The sequence below is a fragment of the Perna viridis genome, chromosome 14, assembly GCF_037379345.1.
Source record: "Perna viridis isolate PV_CMFRI_1.1 ecotype Kerala chromosome 14, ASM3737934v1, whole genome shotgun sequence".
NCBI lineage: Eukaryota > Metazoa > Mollusca > Bivalvia > Mytilida > Mytilidae > Perna > Perna viridis.
Genome location: NC_142458.1, coordinates 32,734,385 through 32,751,687, shown reverse-complemented (window position 1 = coordinate 32,751,687; position 17,303 = coordinate 32,734,385). Strand labels below are relative to the sequence as shown.

The following is a 17,303-nucleotide window of genomic DNA, read 5'->3' as shown; positions in this document are numbered from 1 at the left end:
CTAGAGATTGAGGACTTTAAGGCTAAACCACCTGACTGTTCTTGCAAAAACTCTCCATTCAAATATTGTCCTTCTGGTCACGTCGTTACAGGAGATTTAACCATCATCGAAAACGAATTTCTGCGTAATGTCCTTTCTAGAGGTCCCAAGTACAGTAAACCACGCTCCATAAATTGGAATTATAACTTATTATTATAAGTTCTTATTAATGCCGTCGAGAACTATGCAAGAAAATGGATAAAACGAGAAGAAGAAGACATTGATTCTCTGTCAAAGTGGTTAAAGGTCGTAAGGTCTTTAATTTTGAAACGAATGAAAGTTTTAAGTAGGTCAAGTGTGCCACGGCTACATCGGTTTTCAAAGACCCCGATGTAGCAAACACATTGTCTACTATACATGACAAATATGTTGTCGTACCAGCAGACACAGCCCAAAACAACATTGTTTTTGTCTGCAAAACGTTTTACATCCAATGTTTATTATCAGAGGTAAACGTAAAAAAATAATAGCAGTGATAAGACCTATACTGCTACCACACTCTCCAAAGAAGAGATTTTGGAAAACCACAAATCTGTGCTATCCTCTTTTGGTCTCTCTACCAAGGACGATGATTGTGATTTACCGTCTATGCACTGGATTCCTAAATTCCACAAGAATCCATACAAACAACGTTACATAGCTGGATCTTCAAAATGTACCAGTCAAACCTCCTTCAAAACTTTTAACTTCTATACTCACAACTGTCAAAGAGGGTCTACAGTCCTACCACAACACTTGTTACTCACGTAATGGTATTAATTCAATGTGGATCCTGAAAAGATCTTTTGGAGACAAACAGTTCAAGACTATTATCTGAATATAATAGCATTAAACCCTATGATTTTTCAACACTGTATATTTCTATTCCACAAACACAGTTAAAATCTCGACTTAAAAAAAAAACATTATACATCTTTGTTTTTTTTCAAATAAGATGGTACACCTAGATACAAATATATAGTTCTTGGTAGAGATTCCTCATACTTTGTAAGAAATAATTCCAAATCATCTTCCAAATATACAGAAGATGTTTACAAAATGCTGGAATTTTTAATCGACAACATATTTGTCCAGTGTGGTGGACGCGTTTTTCAACAAACGGTTGACATTCCAATGGGAACAAGTTGTGCTCCTCTACTTCCTGACCTTTTCCTTCACTCTTATGAGGCTGACTTTATAGCTGATCTGATCCGAAAGAAAGACTATCGTTTGGCTAAATACTTTAATCTCAGTTTCCGCTATATAGATAACGTATTATCTTAAAACAATCCTGATTTCGCGGATTTGATACATCGCATCTACCCCTAAGAACTTAAGATAAAGGATACTACAGACACTGTGAAGTCAGCCTCATATATTGATCATGACCTACACTTAGAATTCTATGGTAAAGGAAAACTATTGACCAATTAACCGTTAAATTGATAACGTCACAAATGATAAAGAGTTTTCTCATATCTTAAGGAGGTTCAAGTTTTCAGGAATTTCCTGTATAGAGTGTTTGTAGCCTCAAGCGTCCTTTTAAAAGTTTTTTGACGCTGGAGACAGTGCTGTGCTACAAATAAGCATGTGAATGTGTCGTTCCGTCATTGTTAATCAATGTACCACAAAATAAACCAGAAAGTACGAATTGACGTGCTTTTCAATTTATGTTTTAAGGTCATTTCACTCCTACTTTTGCCCTATCTTTTTCCGAAGGCTATGTGGTTATTCTAAAGTCATGCACACAGGGACTCGCGAACAGTGATTAATAAAGAATGCCAGACACACACCCCGTTTAATCAGGGGTACGAAATTGTAAACATATCAAGCATGTGCACCCAGGGCGGCCAGGTGTGGAATTAGTCTGAAGAATCTGTCATAATTACAACTGGTAATTAATAAAATATACATGTATATAATCTCGTAATTTAAATTACAAACAAAAGTTGTTACCATTTTAGGAGTTAAAAATTAGGAAATACAAGCTGGTAGCCCAGACCATATTTTTTTATAAGTTTGCATCGCTTGCGATAAATGCCCTGGATGCTGGAACGAACTGTGTTTGTGATTAGTTGGACATACCTTTTTTTATCTTTCACAGCTGTTACATTCCCTGGTATGAAACTTCCTCGCCAAAAAACGTAGATCGAAACGGAAGATTGTCAGTAATATGACTTTGCCTGGCATAATTAGAGATGTCAATGCGTAAGTTATTGTTTTCTTTATTTCAAAACGTTCTACGAGGAAAATAGATACAGAACTAGTTTTGAAACTGATGTTAGGGATTTATATGAAATCACAAACTTTCTCGATACTGACATGATTAAATTGACCAGTGTGATGCTATACAAGAATGCTCGAGGCTATATATGCCATAGAAAAAGCTTGTTTTAGAGTACGTTTTAATGATTACAAGTGTCATAGTGCACTATTTATTGACATTTTTTAAAAATATTTACTGGAAGTACATGTACATTTGTACAATAATATTTAATTTGTTGTCATTATCGTTTGAAAATGTTCGCTATACGATTTCTAAACATATGTTATTTTTGAAAATTTTTGGACTGAAATAATTTTCTGTCAGAGACACTCACATGATTTTAAATTAAAAAAAATTAAAATGTTGCTTCCCTTTCAATTGGCAGAAATATGTCATTCGTCGCAACTTTAGAAAGGATAATAATATTGCCATTTTTAATATTTTAAACAATAATCCTGAAATTGAATTGAAATCAATGTGTCACAGCCAAACTTATAGTGCTTATTTTGACAATTTTAACATTTTAAACAATAATATAAGACCATAAAGGCAATTTGAAGTGTTCGCTCTCATTCAATTTGCAAAAAATATCTCATTTTCAAGAATTTGGTCTGAAATATATGTATCACAGCCATCAACATAATAATGATATAGACAATTGTAACATTTTTTACAATAATTTTAGACAAATAGGTACATGTATGTTTAAAGTGTTCGCACACATACACTTTGCAAAAATATGTCTATATTGAAGATTTTTGACTGAAATATGAGTGCTGCTACCACCAACTGGATACTAATATTGCCATTTTGAATATTTTTAACAATAATTTTGGACCATTATTAAAATTAAAATTGTTTGCACCCTTACAATCTGCAGAAATATGTCATTTTTGAGAAATTGGACTGAAATAAATGTGTCAAAGCCACAAACATGATGCTTATTTTGACAATTTTAACATTTTAGTAATGAATTAAGACCATTAAGGATATTTCAAGTGTTCACACTCATTTAATTTGCAAAAATATCTCATTTTCAAAAATTTGGTTATTTAAAGGTATTAAGCCATCAACACAATACTGATATTGACAATTTTATCATTTTTTTACATAAAACAAGAACAAGAAGACATTGATTCTCTGTCATAGTGGTTAAAGGCTGTGAGGTCTTTAATTTTGAAACAAATGAAAGTAGTAAGTAGGTCAATGAGTGCCAAGGCTACATCGGTTTTCAAAGACCCTGATGTACACTACTATCAACACAAATTTTAATTTCTCCACTCTTCACAGTGGAGATATTTTGAGTGGAGTCACAGTGTCTCCACTCTCCACAGTGGAGTTACCATTTCAAAAATTGTCTGTAATTAACTTCTCCTGTCTTTATGCAAAGGTTCCAGCAGCTTAATAACATTGTAGTGAAACTGCAGATAAACATTTTTCTTGGAAAAATCTAAAATCAGTTGAAGTTGATGACAAGTCGAGGCTGATGACTTGCTGAAAAAATGTATTGACTTACAGTTTAAATAATACAGAAATTGTCATAAATGGCTTAACTCTCGAAATTTGTTCTTTTTAGTCCATATTTTAAGTACATACTTAACTACATGTAAGTGACAGGTAGACATATTCAAATGACAAGTTGACTTATTTGGCTAATTAAATGACCAATAGGGCAGATATATGCTACCAAAGACATATATTGTATAAGCAGTTTAACATTTAACCAACCATAGCAAAACAAACAAAAAACAATAAACAAAGTGAAGTCTTTCACTCTTAATTTTTCTAATAAAATTAAAGTATCGGTAAATGATGATGAAAATGATGCACATTACAACGGACACTGAGAAGGTATTACAGATCAAGAGGGAGATGCTTTGTACTTTAAGGTCTTCTGAGTGTACAATTTATTTGCAAACATAAAGGAAAGTTCTGCTGTGAAGTAGTTTGTCTGTCAAAGTTATAGGAATAAAAATTCACTTCCCTGCAATTGAAGTAAACTCTGAGTTTGTCTTTAGCTAGTCTTAATTTTGTAGGGAACAATATAATAGGAAATGGGAAATCTATAGCCCTGGTCATTAAACCTATTGTGAATTTCAGGCATGGATGATATAGCCAAACAATAGAAAAGGAAATGGCTACTGGATCCCCTTCTGGTAACAGAGAGGAACAGTTTCTAGAAAAATTCTTCCCACTCATCAGTCAGTTTGCTTATGACAAGGCAAAGGATATAATAGTATGTACCTTCAATAACAAATACTGCTGAAAATGTAATAGAAACATATTTTGTTGTGACTACTTTTTGTGGTTTTCAAAACCATGATAAATTAAAACCAATGAATATGTTGACAGAATCCATGAAAAGTGTGAAAATTACCATAATACAACAAATAAAGCCTTTAAAGATTTACATGTAACATATGACAAACATTTATAGAACACACTCCTCCTACACAGTGTAGATACTTGTCATTTTGATCTTGAAGAACACCCATCGCTGTATGATCGATAAACGTTCAAATGTTAAGATTTAGTGATAGCAATCCTGTCACTATTTATCATTAGTTAAGAATTACAGTAAGTTGTTGTCACATGATTATCCTATTTTTGTATTAAAATACCATGTGCTTCAAATTTCTGAGGTACAATGAATGTTCCCTTTACTTTTTGACATTTTATTGGGATGAGTTAAAATCTTTTAAGACACCAGGATGGACTGTTCTTTGACTCTAATTATATGTACATGTGTTATTACATCATTATATTAGGTGATAAAACACATCATTACCTAAATCCACAGCAGAGAAAGAAATTTATCAAAAATATATTACTATTTATTTTCAAACATTTTTTTTAGGACAAAGAGAAGGAATCTGTGAAGACATCAGGAGGGGCTGTGTTTGGTTCCTCGTCCAGTGTTTTTGGTTCCTCCTCAGGGCTGTTTGGTTCAACATGGGGACTGCTAGTATATTGTTTGGCTCAGTTTGTAACTGCAGAGAAAGCTTACATGTCTCTAGGCTTTCTGGAACCGAAAGGAATTTTATTTCATAGACAAAAAGATGTAAATATTATGAATCTTAGATACATGTAATAAAATGATTGCTACATATTCATGTCTATAGTGAATTTCAGATACACAAAAACATTTGAAAGGAAAATCAAATTAATCGTTGAGAATTGTGAAGCAGCAATAGCCTTAAGTACATATCAATTAAAATGTTTTAGTAAAATATGAAAAAAAAACATAAAATTGAAATGAAGTTTAACATGGATTCCTAAAGTTCTTTTAAATTTAGCTCATTTACCTTCAATGTAAGTGCAGTACATTCTATCCCAGTACAGTTAATAAACACAATGTAATGCAAGTTTTCTGACATCTTATTTTATTAACTTTGATATTTTAACTGTGATATACAATGTATATACATGCTCATTTTAGTTAAAAGCACTGTACCAGAACTTGATAACAGAACTGAAGAAGGTGGAAGACAGCACAGACCAAGTCCTGGGGCATCTGTCTGGCCATCTTTGTCACTATCTCACGGCTAGACTCAAAACAATGGAATTGTATCCTTTATAAAGCTGACAAATTAAGTTTGATCATGTAGGATATGATGGACACAGATTCAGTCAGGGGACCCAGTGTAGGTTAAAAAAAACTATGAAAAGATATATGAAACATTGAAATACCAGTGTCCGTGCATTTCTGCATCAGTTAGATCACACTTGTGGAACAAATTCCTTGGAAACCTCTTAACAGATTTTGTTCAAGTTTTGTAGGTTTGTGAATCAATATATGTAGTTGATCATGTTGTGCAGCCCTTTTCATTTGATAAATTTTACAGGAGTTATGGGATTTTGTTAAAGTTTGTTATATTTTGTTGGGTTTGTACATGATACACTACAGGAAAGCTTTGTGGACACAACTCCTCAGAAACTGCTGGACGGATTTTGTAAAATTTTGTAGGAATGTTAGTCACATATGGCTACGCCTTACTTGTTTTGCTTGAAATTTTGAATTTTCATAAAATATACCTCCTCAAAAAGTTTACTTACCTGTTGATATGATTTTTGCCTTCCTAATCAGAAATCCCGAAGTTGATCTTGCTTCTTGTTTCAGTTAATCCATAGGTTGTTTCTAACAAATAAGTGGTTGGTATATTGGACTTACCTTGTATGTCTGTCCTTCCTTGTGATTTTTTTTGCAGTTATGACTGTATAATCTTTGCTCTCAATGGATGGAACAATTTCCGATTTGCTGTTCGGCTTTATATAGATTAAGAATATATGTTGTAAGCAATGTTGGTTGACGTCAAATATTAACTTCCTATTTGAGTGGGGGTATACCATCATAACCATAGCACAATGCATGCTACTTCATGTTTTTACCTGACATTAACTTGTTAACTAGATAATTAATAGCCAACCCATTTTATATATCCTACATCAGGAAACCTGTATTTAATAGCTGTGGAATGGAATTAGGTTTATTAGCCCCAAAAAAATGTCTTTATATGTACTTTGTTTCTGGGGCGGATCCAGGATTTTAGATTTTAGCGGAGCGAGGCTAACATTTTTTTAGGTTAAAATTTTTAAATATTCTTCAAGAGTGGGTTCAGTGTAGATATCTTTTGTGGTAAAATTAGCGTGAAATTAAAGTTTCAACCAAAAACTGCCTAAATCTACCTCTGACAATCCATGCTTTGCAAATTTTAGGGGGGTGCACGCCCGCCATGCCCCCGCCTGAATCAGGCCCTGTGCATAGACCTTTTAATACAGCAGTTTTAGATGAGCTTAATAAAAGATAAAAGAGTTCAGATCTACATCATTATTTAATACCAATTATGATGAAAGTTATGCTTTTCAAGCTCATTTAGGACTGTGTATATGATTTTAGTTTTTTCAGCTTGCTTTAGTCATGTATACTTACTTCCATTATTGATATTATCTGTTAATCATAGTCCTTGACATTCAGTAGTTATGTACAATTGAGCACTAGTGGAACAAACAGAGCCATGACCTATAGTGACCTTGTCAATGTTATCACAGATATTGTACAGAACAGCAGTAAATTTTTCCATCATCCATTACTCAGTCCACTAAAGGCTGCTTTTGGGTAAGTTGTCAACTCTCAACTGATGACCTTTGTTTTAGAGTATAGTAGTATCATCTAGTGTAAACCAACTTACTTTTATGAGCAATTTATATTTCACTAATTTCTTGAGGAAAAAAATATAAACAGATATATCATGAATGGGAGGGGTATTTGCTTAATATACTAGTCAAGGAAAATAAAATTCCTGAGTGGATTGGTAAGTTAAACTTGATTCCTGAGACTGGTATTTTTTTTGGCAAATACCCCTCCCTGCTATGATATACTTGTTTAATTACAGATATACATATCTGATTGGAAGTTTCTCCCTTCGCTGATATATCTAGATTTCTTCACCAGGTTTGAGTGTGACACTATCCTACACCTGTTACAAGCCCAGATATACATGTCTGATTGGAAGTTTCTCCCTTCGCTGATACAGCTGTATGAGGCACATACTAAACTAACAACGTGGGGAGCTACAGCACAACTTAAGGAGGTACGATCTTTGACTATAGAATAGAATTATGGCTACCTTTATATCATAGAAATTTTCTACTTTCAATGTGAAAATTTTGCCTGAAAATAAGCTTTTCCACTACATACAGTCCCTGAATCAATCCGCACAACGGTTTTACAGATAGATGACTGTTGACTGATTGATCGCTGACGGATCGATGACCAGTGATTGATTTGATCACAGTTTTGTTAGGTAAAATGACAAATGATTTGTTAAAAATAAAACAAATGTAAAATAAAAGTATAAATTGATGTTCAAATTTATTGCATAACAGGAAAACACAGGAAACCATAAAATATATAGACCACTCTGTGGTCACGTGATGCGATCACTGGTTTGATAGATCAGTTTGACGGATCGATGACCGATATCAATTTCTGTTGCACGGATCGGTTCAGATACTGTAAGTCAATATGCAAAATTTGCAAATGTATCAGGATATGAGAATTATATAGCTCTGAATTATCAAAACTTAATACACTTGGAAAACTTGATATGTCATGTCTATCTTATTAATACAGTATTTTAATAGTTTTCTCCTATTAGTGCTGAGTAGGGCTTTAAACTGGTGTTTTGTATTGTGTTGTAGACAAAGAAATCAACATTTGGAGGTAGCAGTAAACATTCAGGCTGGCCAGCATTATATCTCTGGTTAACAAAATATAAAGGCTTCCTCTTATCAAAGGTAGTGTTGTTTATTCAAAAATGACAAAATTGTATTATTTTTTTGTCACAAGAAAGAATTGCAGCTCAGGAAAATAAGACTGAGGTTTTAAGATAAATGAGATAAGTTATAGCTAATATTTTTTTACCTGCATCACAAAAGGTGGAAGGAAGTCTAGGAGTTGGGTACCTTCATCCATCCGTCCATCCATAACACTTAAAACTCTAAAACTGCTCTACAGAAATTCCTGAAACTTGGCATGTAGCAAGAACACCATATGCAGTTGTGCATATTATTAGGAAATTTTTATGGCAGTATTGCCCTTTTGAACATAAAAATTTACATAAATCATCAGGCATCAGCTTGAAATCACAGATTCTGGCTGAATTTCATGAAATGTGGTTTTTTGCAAGAATAATATATGTAGTCTGCATATTAAGAGGAAATTTTGATTGTTTAATTTTTATGAGAGTTATGTCCCTTTGAATTTAGTAAATTTACTGAAAATCAAGAATTGGCTGGTCATTATCACTTCTTGTAAACTACTTAAATGAATTTCATGAAACTTACTTTGTAGCAAGAACACCATATGCAGTTGTGCATATTATCAGAAAATTTGACTATAATTTTTATGGGTGAAATGTCCCTTTGAACTAAGAAATTTACCATAAATCATCATGTATCAGCTTGTCATTGCAATTCCTCTTAAACTTTCAAACAGAATTTCATTAAACTTGGTATGTAGCAAGAACACCATATGCTATTTTGCATTTTATCAGGATCTTTTGATTATCTGATTTTAATGGGAATTATGTTATGTAGTTCTTTTAACCTTTTTTTATAGCTTACTTAAAGTTGGATGACATTTTGACTATCTCTGAAAGTAATTAATATTAGATATGCAGATGCATTTGTTGCTTTTCAAGATTAAGTTTTTTCATTATAAGGAATTAAGGAGCACTGCATTCCCAGCATAAATTTTTAACTTATGACAGTGTTTATGATGGATATGCTATGGTTTCCTACTGTCTGAAATAAACAACAGATCCATGATGTCCTTTTTGTTCGTCTTTGAAAATGGTTTTATATCTGATATCATATTCATTCAAAGGAAACATTGACAAAATATGTCAACAACTGAAATATTGCAACCATGAAAATCTGCTAAATGGTGAAACTTTTTGACAAAATATTTAGTGCTGTTGAAGCCAATTGCCACTTTTTGTGGATGAACATGTCAGGGTCATAAGAAATCACTGACAGGTGCATAGAAATGGTACTTTGATATGTTGATGAATTTTGTGTGTCTGGTTTCTGTGATTTTTTTACCAATAAAATGTTTAAATAGGTCATTTAATGTTTTTACAAGTTAAGAGGGCGGGAAACTTGAGCTGAGGTTACTGATTGATTTTTATAGATTTTGTTAAGTGAGCATGTTCAAGTGTTTCAATGTCTGTGGTTTTAGAAAATGATGAGTAATTCAAAATCTTAAAAATCAAGTTTGCAGATACTATTTTTCTAGCTTACAGTGATCAAAGAGTTATATATAGAAGGATTTGCATCTCGTAAATTATCCCAATATCTTGCATGGCGAGATTTCAGTATACTAGCCACAGCTACTTGCCACCTATACAGTCAAAATTAGGTTATTTAAAACATATCAAAAAATCAGGTGAAGCTACTGCTATAAACATCCTTATATACACAATCTGACATTTTTATCAATTTACAACAAATTTTCTGATGATTGTTTGGGTCTTGAAGAAGGAGTTAGAACTTTAATTTAGAAGGGAATGCCTTTTCTAAGGGGCGTGACTCCGGCCGCCATTTGTTTATATCAACAGTTGATCAATTAAAAATGTTGATATCATGCAAGAACGGACGGCAACAGCTATAAAATTTCTTACATACACCTTCGGACCATTTCTGATCAATTTGAAATAAATTTTTATGATGATAGATTGGGTTTTGAAGAAAGTGTTTAAATTTTAAATGAGGAGGGTTACCACCCTCGAAGGCAGGGGTACACAGTCAGGAGTCAAAACAAAGGCTTATAAAAATGTTGGTATCATAAATGCAGGGAAAGCTACAACTATGAAACTCCTTGTATAAACCCTCATACTATTTCTGATCATTTTTTTTTCAAATTTGATGAGGATTGATCGGGTTTGGAAAAAGGATTTTTAATTTTTAATGAGGAGGGAAGTATGCCTTAGAAAGTGGGACCAGGTTTAAAATTTTATAAGAGATTAAGGTCTCAAATATGGAGGTATTGATCAAAACAAAACATTGAAAATGTCTGGAGGCAACTTGAGGTGGGATATTTTAATTTGTTTTTCAAACCATATGAGTCAGAATGCCTACATTCATCATGATGAAATGTTGAAGCGATGGAAATTGCCGCCATTAACAGAGCACACTCAGCATCAACAAAACGCATCATGGGTAATCTCGCTGTTTATTGCCCCACGCAACATATATATTATCGTACTATTTAAATTGTGCAAGATTCCAATCCTTGTAATATATAAATCCTTACAGTGATAGTCTTGTCTTTTTTCCTTAATTGTTATGGTACAAATAGTCAAACGTTCAAAATGGTTGGTTTTTTCCTACCATGTTTGATCCACTGCCTGATTTTACATAGACTGGTACATAAAATCATATTATTTCTTTGCATGGTAAAAACAGTATAAGGGTATACACTGTCTAACATTTTGCCCTGTCCTTAAACCTTTTACACAAACAGGCTGTATTTTTCTACCGTAGTTGTGTATATGTACCCGAATATGATCTACAGTAATACATGTATGTCAAATTGTACAATATAATATATAATCTTTATTGTTTAAATGATTTGTTTTTATTTACAGTTCAGTGTGTATTTCTATGATGTTCTCCAGAAACAAACTACACAGGGTGAAATGAAAAGTTTGGTTGCTAAGGCCCCTGAAGATTTCGTTGCTAAGTAAGTAACAACTTTCTCTTGTGATGTCAACTTTATTTGACATCACTGATGCTTTAGATCAATCTGTTGATTACACAGATTAAATGTTTATTTAAAAGTACAAAAGATTTTTTTTTAATGTCCATATTTTAAATAGGATGGTTTATTGGTTATCTTGAAATAAAAACAAATGCAAATGTATTTATTGACATTTTTCTCAGAAAGTAAAAAAAAAAAACATCATCAGTTAAGTTTCCCGTTCAACAACTTAATGTATATTTGGAAAGAGTTAGGTATCATATGCTCAATAAACATAAGATCACAGATATTTTGTTCCCATCATCTTAGGTTGACAAACTTCCATCGTAAGAGTGATGCATTTTATGTTGCCTTGGTGCTAGATGTTCATGGTTTAGGAGACACTTACAAAGGTCCAGGGTACTCCCTACCAAATAAAACACCACAGCAACCTCAGGGATTGGACAGTTTTCCCACCATTTTCTCATATCCACATACTGTAAGTAATGTTTAAAGACTTCAGACATGAAATTCTTATTTTTTTTCAGGTTTTATTGTATACTTACTTCTAGTTAATTTTGTTTAATAAAAAATAAATTCATCATAAATATTTAATGTTAAAAGGATTGTAAGAGACTCTCCTATTTGAAAGTGTAATTTTAAAATTTGAAACACGAAAAAATGGACTTTCTGCTGATAAAGCCAGATATGAGTGATATTTTGAATTTTATGTAGTTGGGGTCAGTAGGGGAGTTGGGGTTCATGGGCTCAAAACCCACCCTTTTGTTGGAAAATTTTGTTACTTTGTTCAAGAATAGGTCATAAATGAGCAACTCCCTTTTATTTTATCAAAAGCTGTCCCAGAAATTCTTTGCTAGATTACAATTCTGTGATGGGTGACTGATTTACAATTCTGTGATGGGTGGCTGTTGAAATTCTCTATTAACTAAAATATACTGAAAATTGCCCCAATTTCTGCAGAGTTTATATATAGAACAAGAAACCACACAGTGTAAATGTATGCAGCCAATGTGTGTTTTTGAACTGCAGTTTTAAAGATTTTACAACATTTGTCTGTGTCAGTTTTAAGGATCATGCAATGAACAAATGAAAAGTGAATACATGTACGTTTGAATTTTATATCATTTATTTCAGGAGAGACCTGCTAACCACTGGCCTAGTGTGGTTTCACTAATCACCAACAGATCACATGAAAATAAAGTTGTCTGTGTACAAGATAAGGTACCATTTGTAACTAGACGTTTATTAAGTTTGAACTGAAAAGGTGAACCATAGTTCACGCACATTAACTTGATAAAAAAGAGCAAAAAAAAAATCACTTGCACATACGATGTGATGATATGAACATGACAACATGTACAATACTTAAAAGTTGCATAAGTATAATCTGAACAAGGATATTGCCATTGAAAACTAGAATACTTTTAATATATACAGAATGTTTTTTTTTTCTTTTTTAACAAGGAATACTTTTTACACCTCTTGCAGTAGGCATGGGGTTATTAAGTTTTACTGCTGTCAGTATGTATGTATGTGTATGTGTGTGTGTGTGTATTGCATGTATGTAAATAAGTATGTATGTATGTATGTGTGTATGTAAGTATGTATGTGTATACCAGTATGTGTGTATGTTCCATGCATTTTCTTTGCAAAATTTCCAGCAATCTTTTCAATTTGGTCAACATCAACTTCATATTTTTTGGAAATGTTTTGTTGCTTTTATACAATGTCACAGGAAGTGGTGAGGAATAATAACCTCCAAAATGGTGCCTGTCTGTCTGTCTGTCAGCGGTTTCCAGATTTAATGTTCCATTATGCCCTATTTGTTAGTAATATAATGAGAACAGGTATGGTGTTTATGTCAAAGAGACACCTGAATGAAAACATCAGGCCACCTATTGGTCTTCAATCGATAAGGAAATCTTCATACTTTCAGCAACCTTGCTTGAGAAGATTTGAAAGATGCAGATTCACTAACACTAATTTAATGCCTATAATTTTTATGGAAATTTAGTTACGATTTGAAATTTCCTATTTGCATGTTCTAAGGTAGTTAAATGATAACAGAATCATAACATGCAGAACTAACAAGTTCTTTTTAAGTAGCAGTATTTGTAAGAATCATGCAAATTCTGTAATATGTGATACACCTAAAATAAAAGCCTACATGTTTTTATTTTTGTGAATAAGTTGTTTTGTGGGTCTATATGATGAAATGTATTATCATTCATTCCAATCAGTCTGCTCATAGAAGATAATTCACATTGAAAATCCAGCAGTTTTTATTGTAATTTAGTAACATTTACAGAGTTATCTCCCTTAATTTTGAATTGTAAGTTATCTCCCTTAATTTTGAATTGTACAGTACATTATATATAATTTTTATCTCCTAAGAGCACGGGTTATATAGAAAGTCACATGATAACTATAACATTTAAAATATCAAGAATAAAAAATATGTAGGCTTTTCAACCATGAATCTTATTTTGTATGATTCTTACCTGGTGTGCTACTTAAAAAATTCAACTTTCAAATATATTTGAACACTTCATGTTATGGGGGTAATTTTGATATTCTTTTACCATACTCCTTTGGTATGCAGCTTCAGTTAGGTAGATTGTACAGTGTGTAATATTTATACCCCCTGCTACTGTAATTAAGTTTTTGTGTATATAGGAATTACCTTGTCTGTCTGTCTGTCTGTTGGTCTTTCTGTTTGTCTGTTCACATTTCTTGTAAGCACAACTCCTCTGAAACACCCGAGGAGATTTTGATGAAATTTCAAAGGAAGGTTGGGTATCATATGTAGATACTGTATGTATGTTGGAAAATGTTGGATTTCACATTTAATATTCAACTTCATTTGAAGCAGGAGTGAGGCATATTTTCTAATGTGAAACAGGTGTAACCTATAAGAGGACTATGTTGATATAATTGAAAATCGTCTTGTAGCTATTTTCCCTTTGACAATGTTTGTCACTTTTTGATGGGTAATTAGTGAGATCGGTATTACTAAGTGTTCATACTTTGGATATTCAGGCTAAAGCCAGAAAGGCCTACTCTCATAGCATGTTGGAAACAAAAAAAAATATTATCTGAAATTCAGTAATTATTGAACACAATGTAATAAAGGCCTTTTAATTAAGAAGTTACAAAAATATGGAACTTTATATGGGAAGCTCTGAAAGATGACACTTCCTGTCAGACTGAAAGAGTAACAAGGGAACCAAGATTGTAGCGGTAATCAAAAAAATGTAATCCAGGGACAAAGACCAGACATGGAAAACAGACATACACAACAAACAACAGAAAGTAACCAAAATCATACATACAAAGTAACAAAAGCAAATGAGCAACTCGGACTCCACTAAAAACTGAAATCAGTCTCTCAGTGATTGCAAGCTTAATGACTTTATTTTGCTTTAAATACCATTATGAGGACTTCCTCCTCTATAATGTCAGGCTCTTAACAGCATATGACATTTTGATGTCACTCTAGACGCTGCAGACAGCCTTCTCAAAAAATGTGAGAATCTTACAAACATGAAAAAAGTGAGTTTTTTTATGTTATCAGATGGTAAAACGACAATAGATTTGTATTTTGTCCAAAAATTTCAAAAAGCATGGAAGTATGTATGTAGCTGTTTGAGAGAAAACGAATGACTGCATGGAGCTTGTTATAATGTGAACTTGCTCACAGTAATTCTAGTTTAGAATGTTTTTTTTCCTCTTTCAGAAAGCCAACAGCACTTACTTTCTTTCACAAGTTGATGAAAGAGTGACACTTGTTGTTATATTTGAAACAAAGAAATCTGAGAAAGACTCCTATGTAAATAACTCCATGGTAGAAGTTAGTTCTAATCTGAGAGGAGTAAAACTGTTTTCTACCCTCAAGCCTGGAATAAAGGGATGAACAGATATATTGACATAAGTTGTTATTCAGTGTTATTTGTTTATTATTTTATTTTTAGACTCCTACTTTGCAGGAGAGGGTTTATCATTTTACCCATGTCTGTCCATCTGTCTGTTCAACACAACTTTTATATAACAGTTTTCTTTGAAACTTCTATTCACAATCACTTGATATTTTAACACAAACTTCATGTAGGGTACCATACACATGTAGTAAATACCTTACTCATGTAGTAAATACCTTACACATGTATAAAATACCTTACACATGTAGTAAATACCTTACACATGTAGAAAATACTACACACATGTAGTAAATACCTTACACATGTAGTAACAATTTCTTATTTCTTGATGACTTGGTTTAAAGTTTGACCTAATTTTTTTAGTATAAAATTTATGTATCTGCAACTACTTGTGACAATCTTTTGATATTTAGACACAAGCATCATATATCTTCCATATCTTAGGATTTGATTTTTGACTAATTCTTGTTTGCTGACTGTTTATATTTTGACCATACTCTTAAAGTTATGATGTAGTGGTATCCTTAGTGGACATTGACCCACAAATTGGTTGTTTTTAAATTAGAGTTGGATTTTACATTTGTTAAGTAAGTCTTACATTTGTTCTTCAATATTCTTTATTGTGTGTGTCAGATTTCCATGTTTGGTCATTGTCCCTGGGTTACTCGTATATTCTTATGATTTCCACTGGAACCTTGGCTTAAATTCTTTATTTTTTTCTTTTCTTGATAATGCTGTTGAATTTAGAGTTAATGTTATAAAATGATCTATGGACAAATTATAAGATTATGTTCTTTTTATCCAAGGTGATAATTGAGTCAATTTTGAAGAATTAATGTTGGACTAATATACATTGTTATTCCATTGTCCTACCCATGTATTAAATATAATCATTACATTGTTGTATCAATATTGAAAATAAATTTATTATTCACAGTTGTAGTCATCATTACACTGGTATCTCCATTTAAGTGAATAAATGCTTTTGTCATACAATTTATTTTTCTCAAATCTGACTGGCTGGAATTATATTTAACCTTTGACTTTAGGTAATATAAGTAACTCCTAATTAACTGTGCCACTCAGGTTAAAATGGTCTGGTAGCCACTTGACTTCATCTGTCTCTGTTCATCATGCTTAGGGAGTACCTACAATGTATAGTCTGTAACTTAAAGTAAATGATCAAAAAAATGTCTTATCTTAAACAGAAGGATGAGTTTGATTTTGGGGGGTTATAAAAAATAAGTGCCCGGAAACAGTTATAAATAAGAATTTTCATTACCATAACATGAAAGGGAAGGCTGAGATTGATTTTGGGGTTATAAATTGGATCAATTAGAAATAAGGGTCTGGAAAACAAGCATTAAGAAGTATTACCATTATGTCTGGACTATAACATGACTATGAGTGAATGGATACTGTGAATATATTATTGTTCGTGTGGAACCAATTTTCGTGATTTTTTGTGGGTCTGGTAAACCTCGAAATTTGGATCCCAACGAAGAGGTAATTCCACATTTGTTTGTGTGATTAAGTTTCAAATTCATGAATTTCAAGAATCTACGAACTGATATTTTTTCCCTAAACCAGGAAAATTGATACCCATGAATAAAAGTACTTTCACAGTATCTTTGAAATTTTGTACTACATGATGTCATATCATAAAAGGGAAGACTGGGTTTGATTTTAGGGAGTGAGACACTTAAATCATGAAAGACAAGATACCAGAAACAAACATTTTATTGATATTCTGGACAAAAACTTGACTAAGAATAAATGGACCTCTTTGAATTGTACCACAAGGTGCCATATCTGAAAA

At 32.5% G+C, this 17,303-nt stretch overlaps 1 protein-coding gene across 1 annotated transcript; it reads left to right on the top strand.

Moving 5' to 3' along the window:
• Positions 1–2,124: 2,124 nt before the first annotated feature.
• Positions 2,125–16,420, top strand: LOC148599034 (KICSTOR subunit 2-like). Its single transcript, XM_088561210.1, has 11 exons — positions 2,125–2,226; positions 4,385–4,520; positions 5,142–5,345; positions 5,724–5,851; positions 7,263–7,400; positions 7,737–7,875; positions 8,486–8,581; positions 11,434–11,528; positions 11,856–12,024; positions 12,681–12,767; positions 15,283–16,420. The coding sequence occupies exons 2-11, from the start codon at positions 4,419–4,421 to the stop codon at positions 15,457–15,459; spliced, it is 1,335 nt and encodes a 444-aa protein (XP_088417336.1). The 5' UTR covers positions 2,125–2,226; positions 4,385–4,418; the 3' UTR covers positions 15,460–16,420.
• The last annotated feature ends 883 nt before the right edge of the window (positions 16,421–17,303 follow it).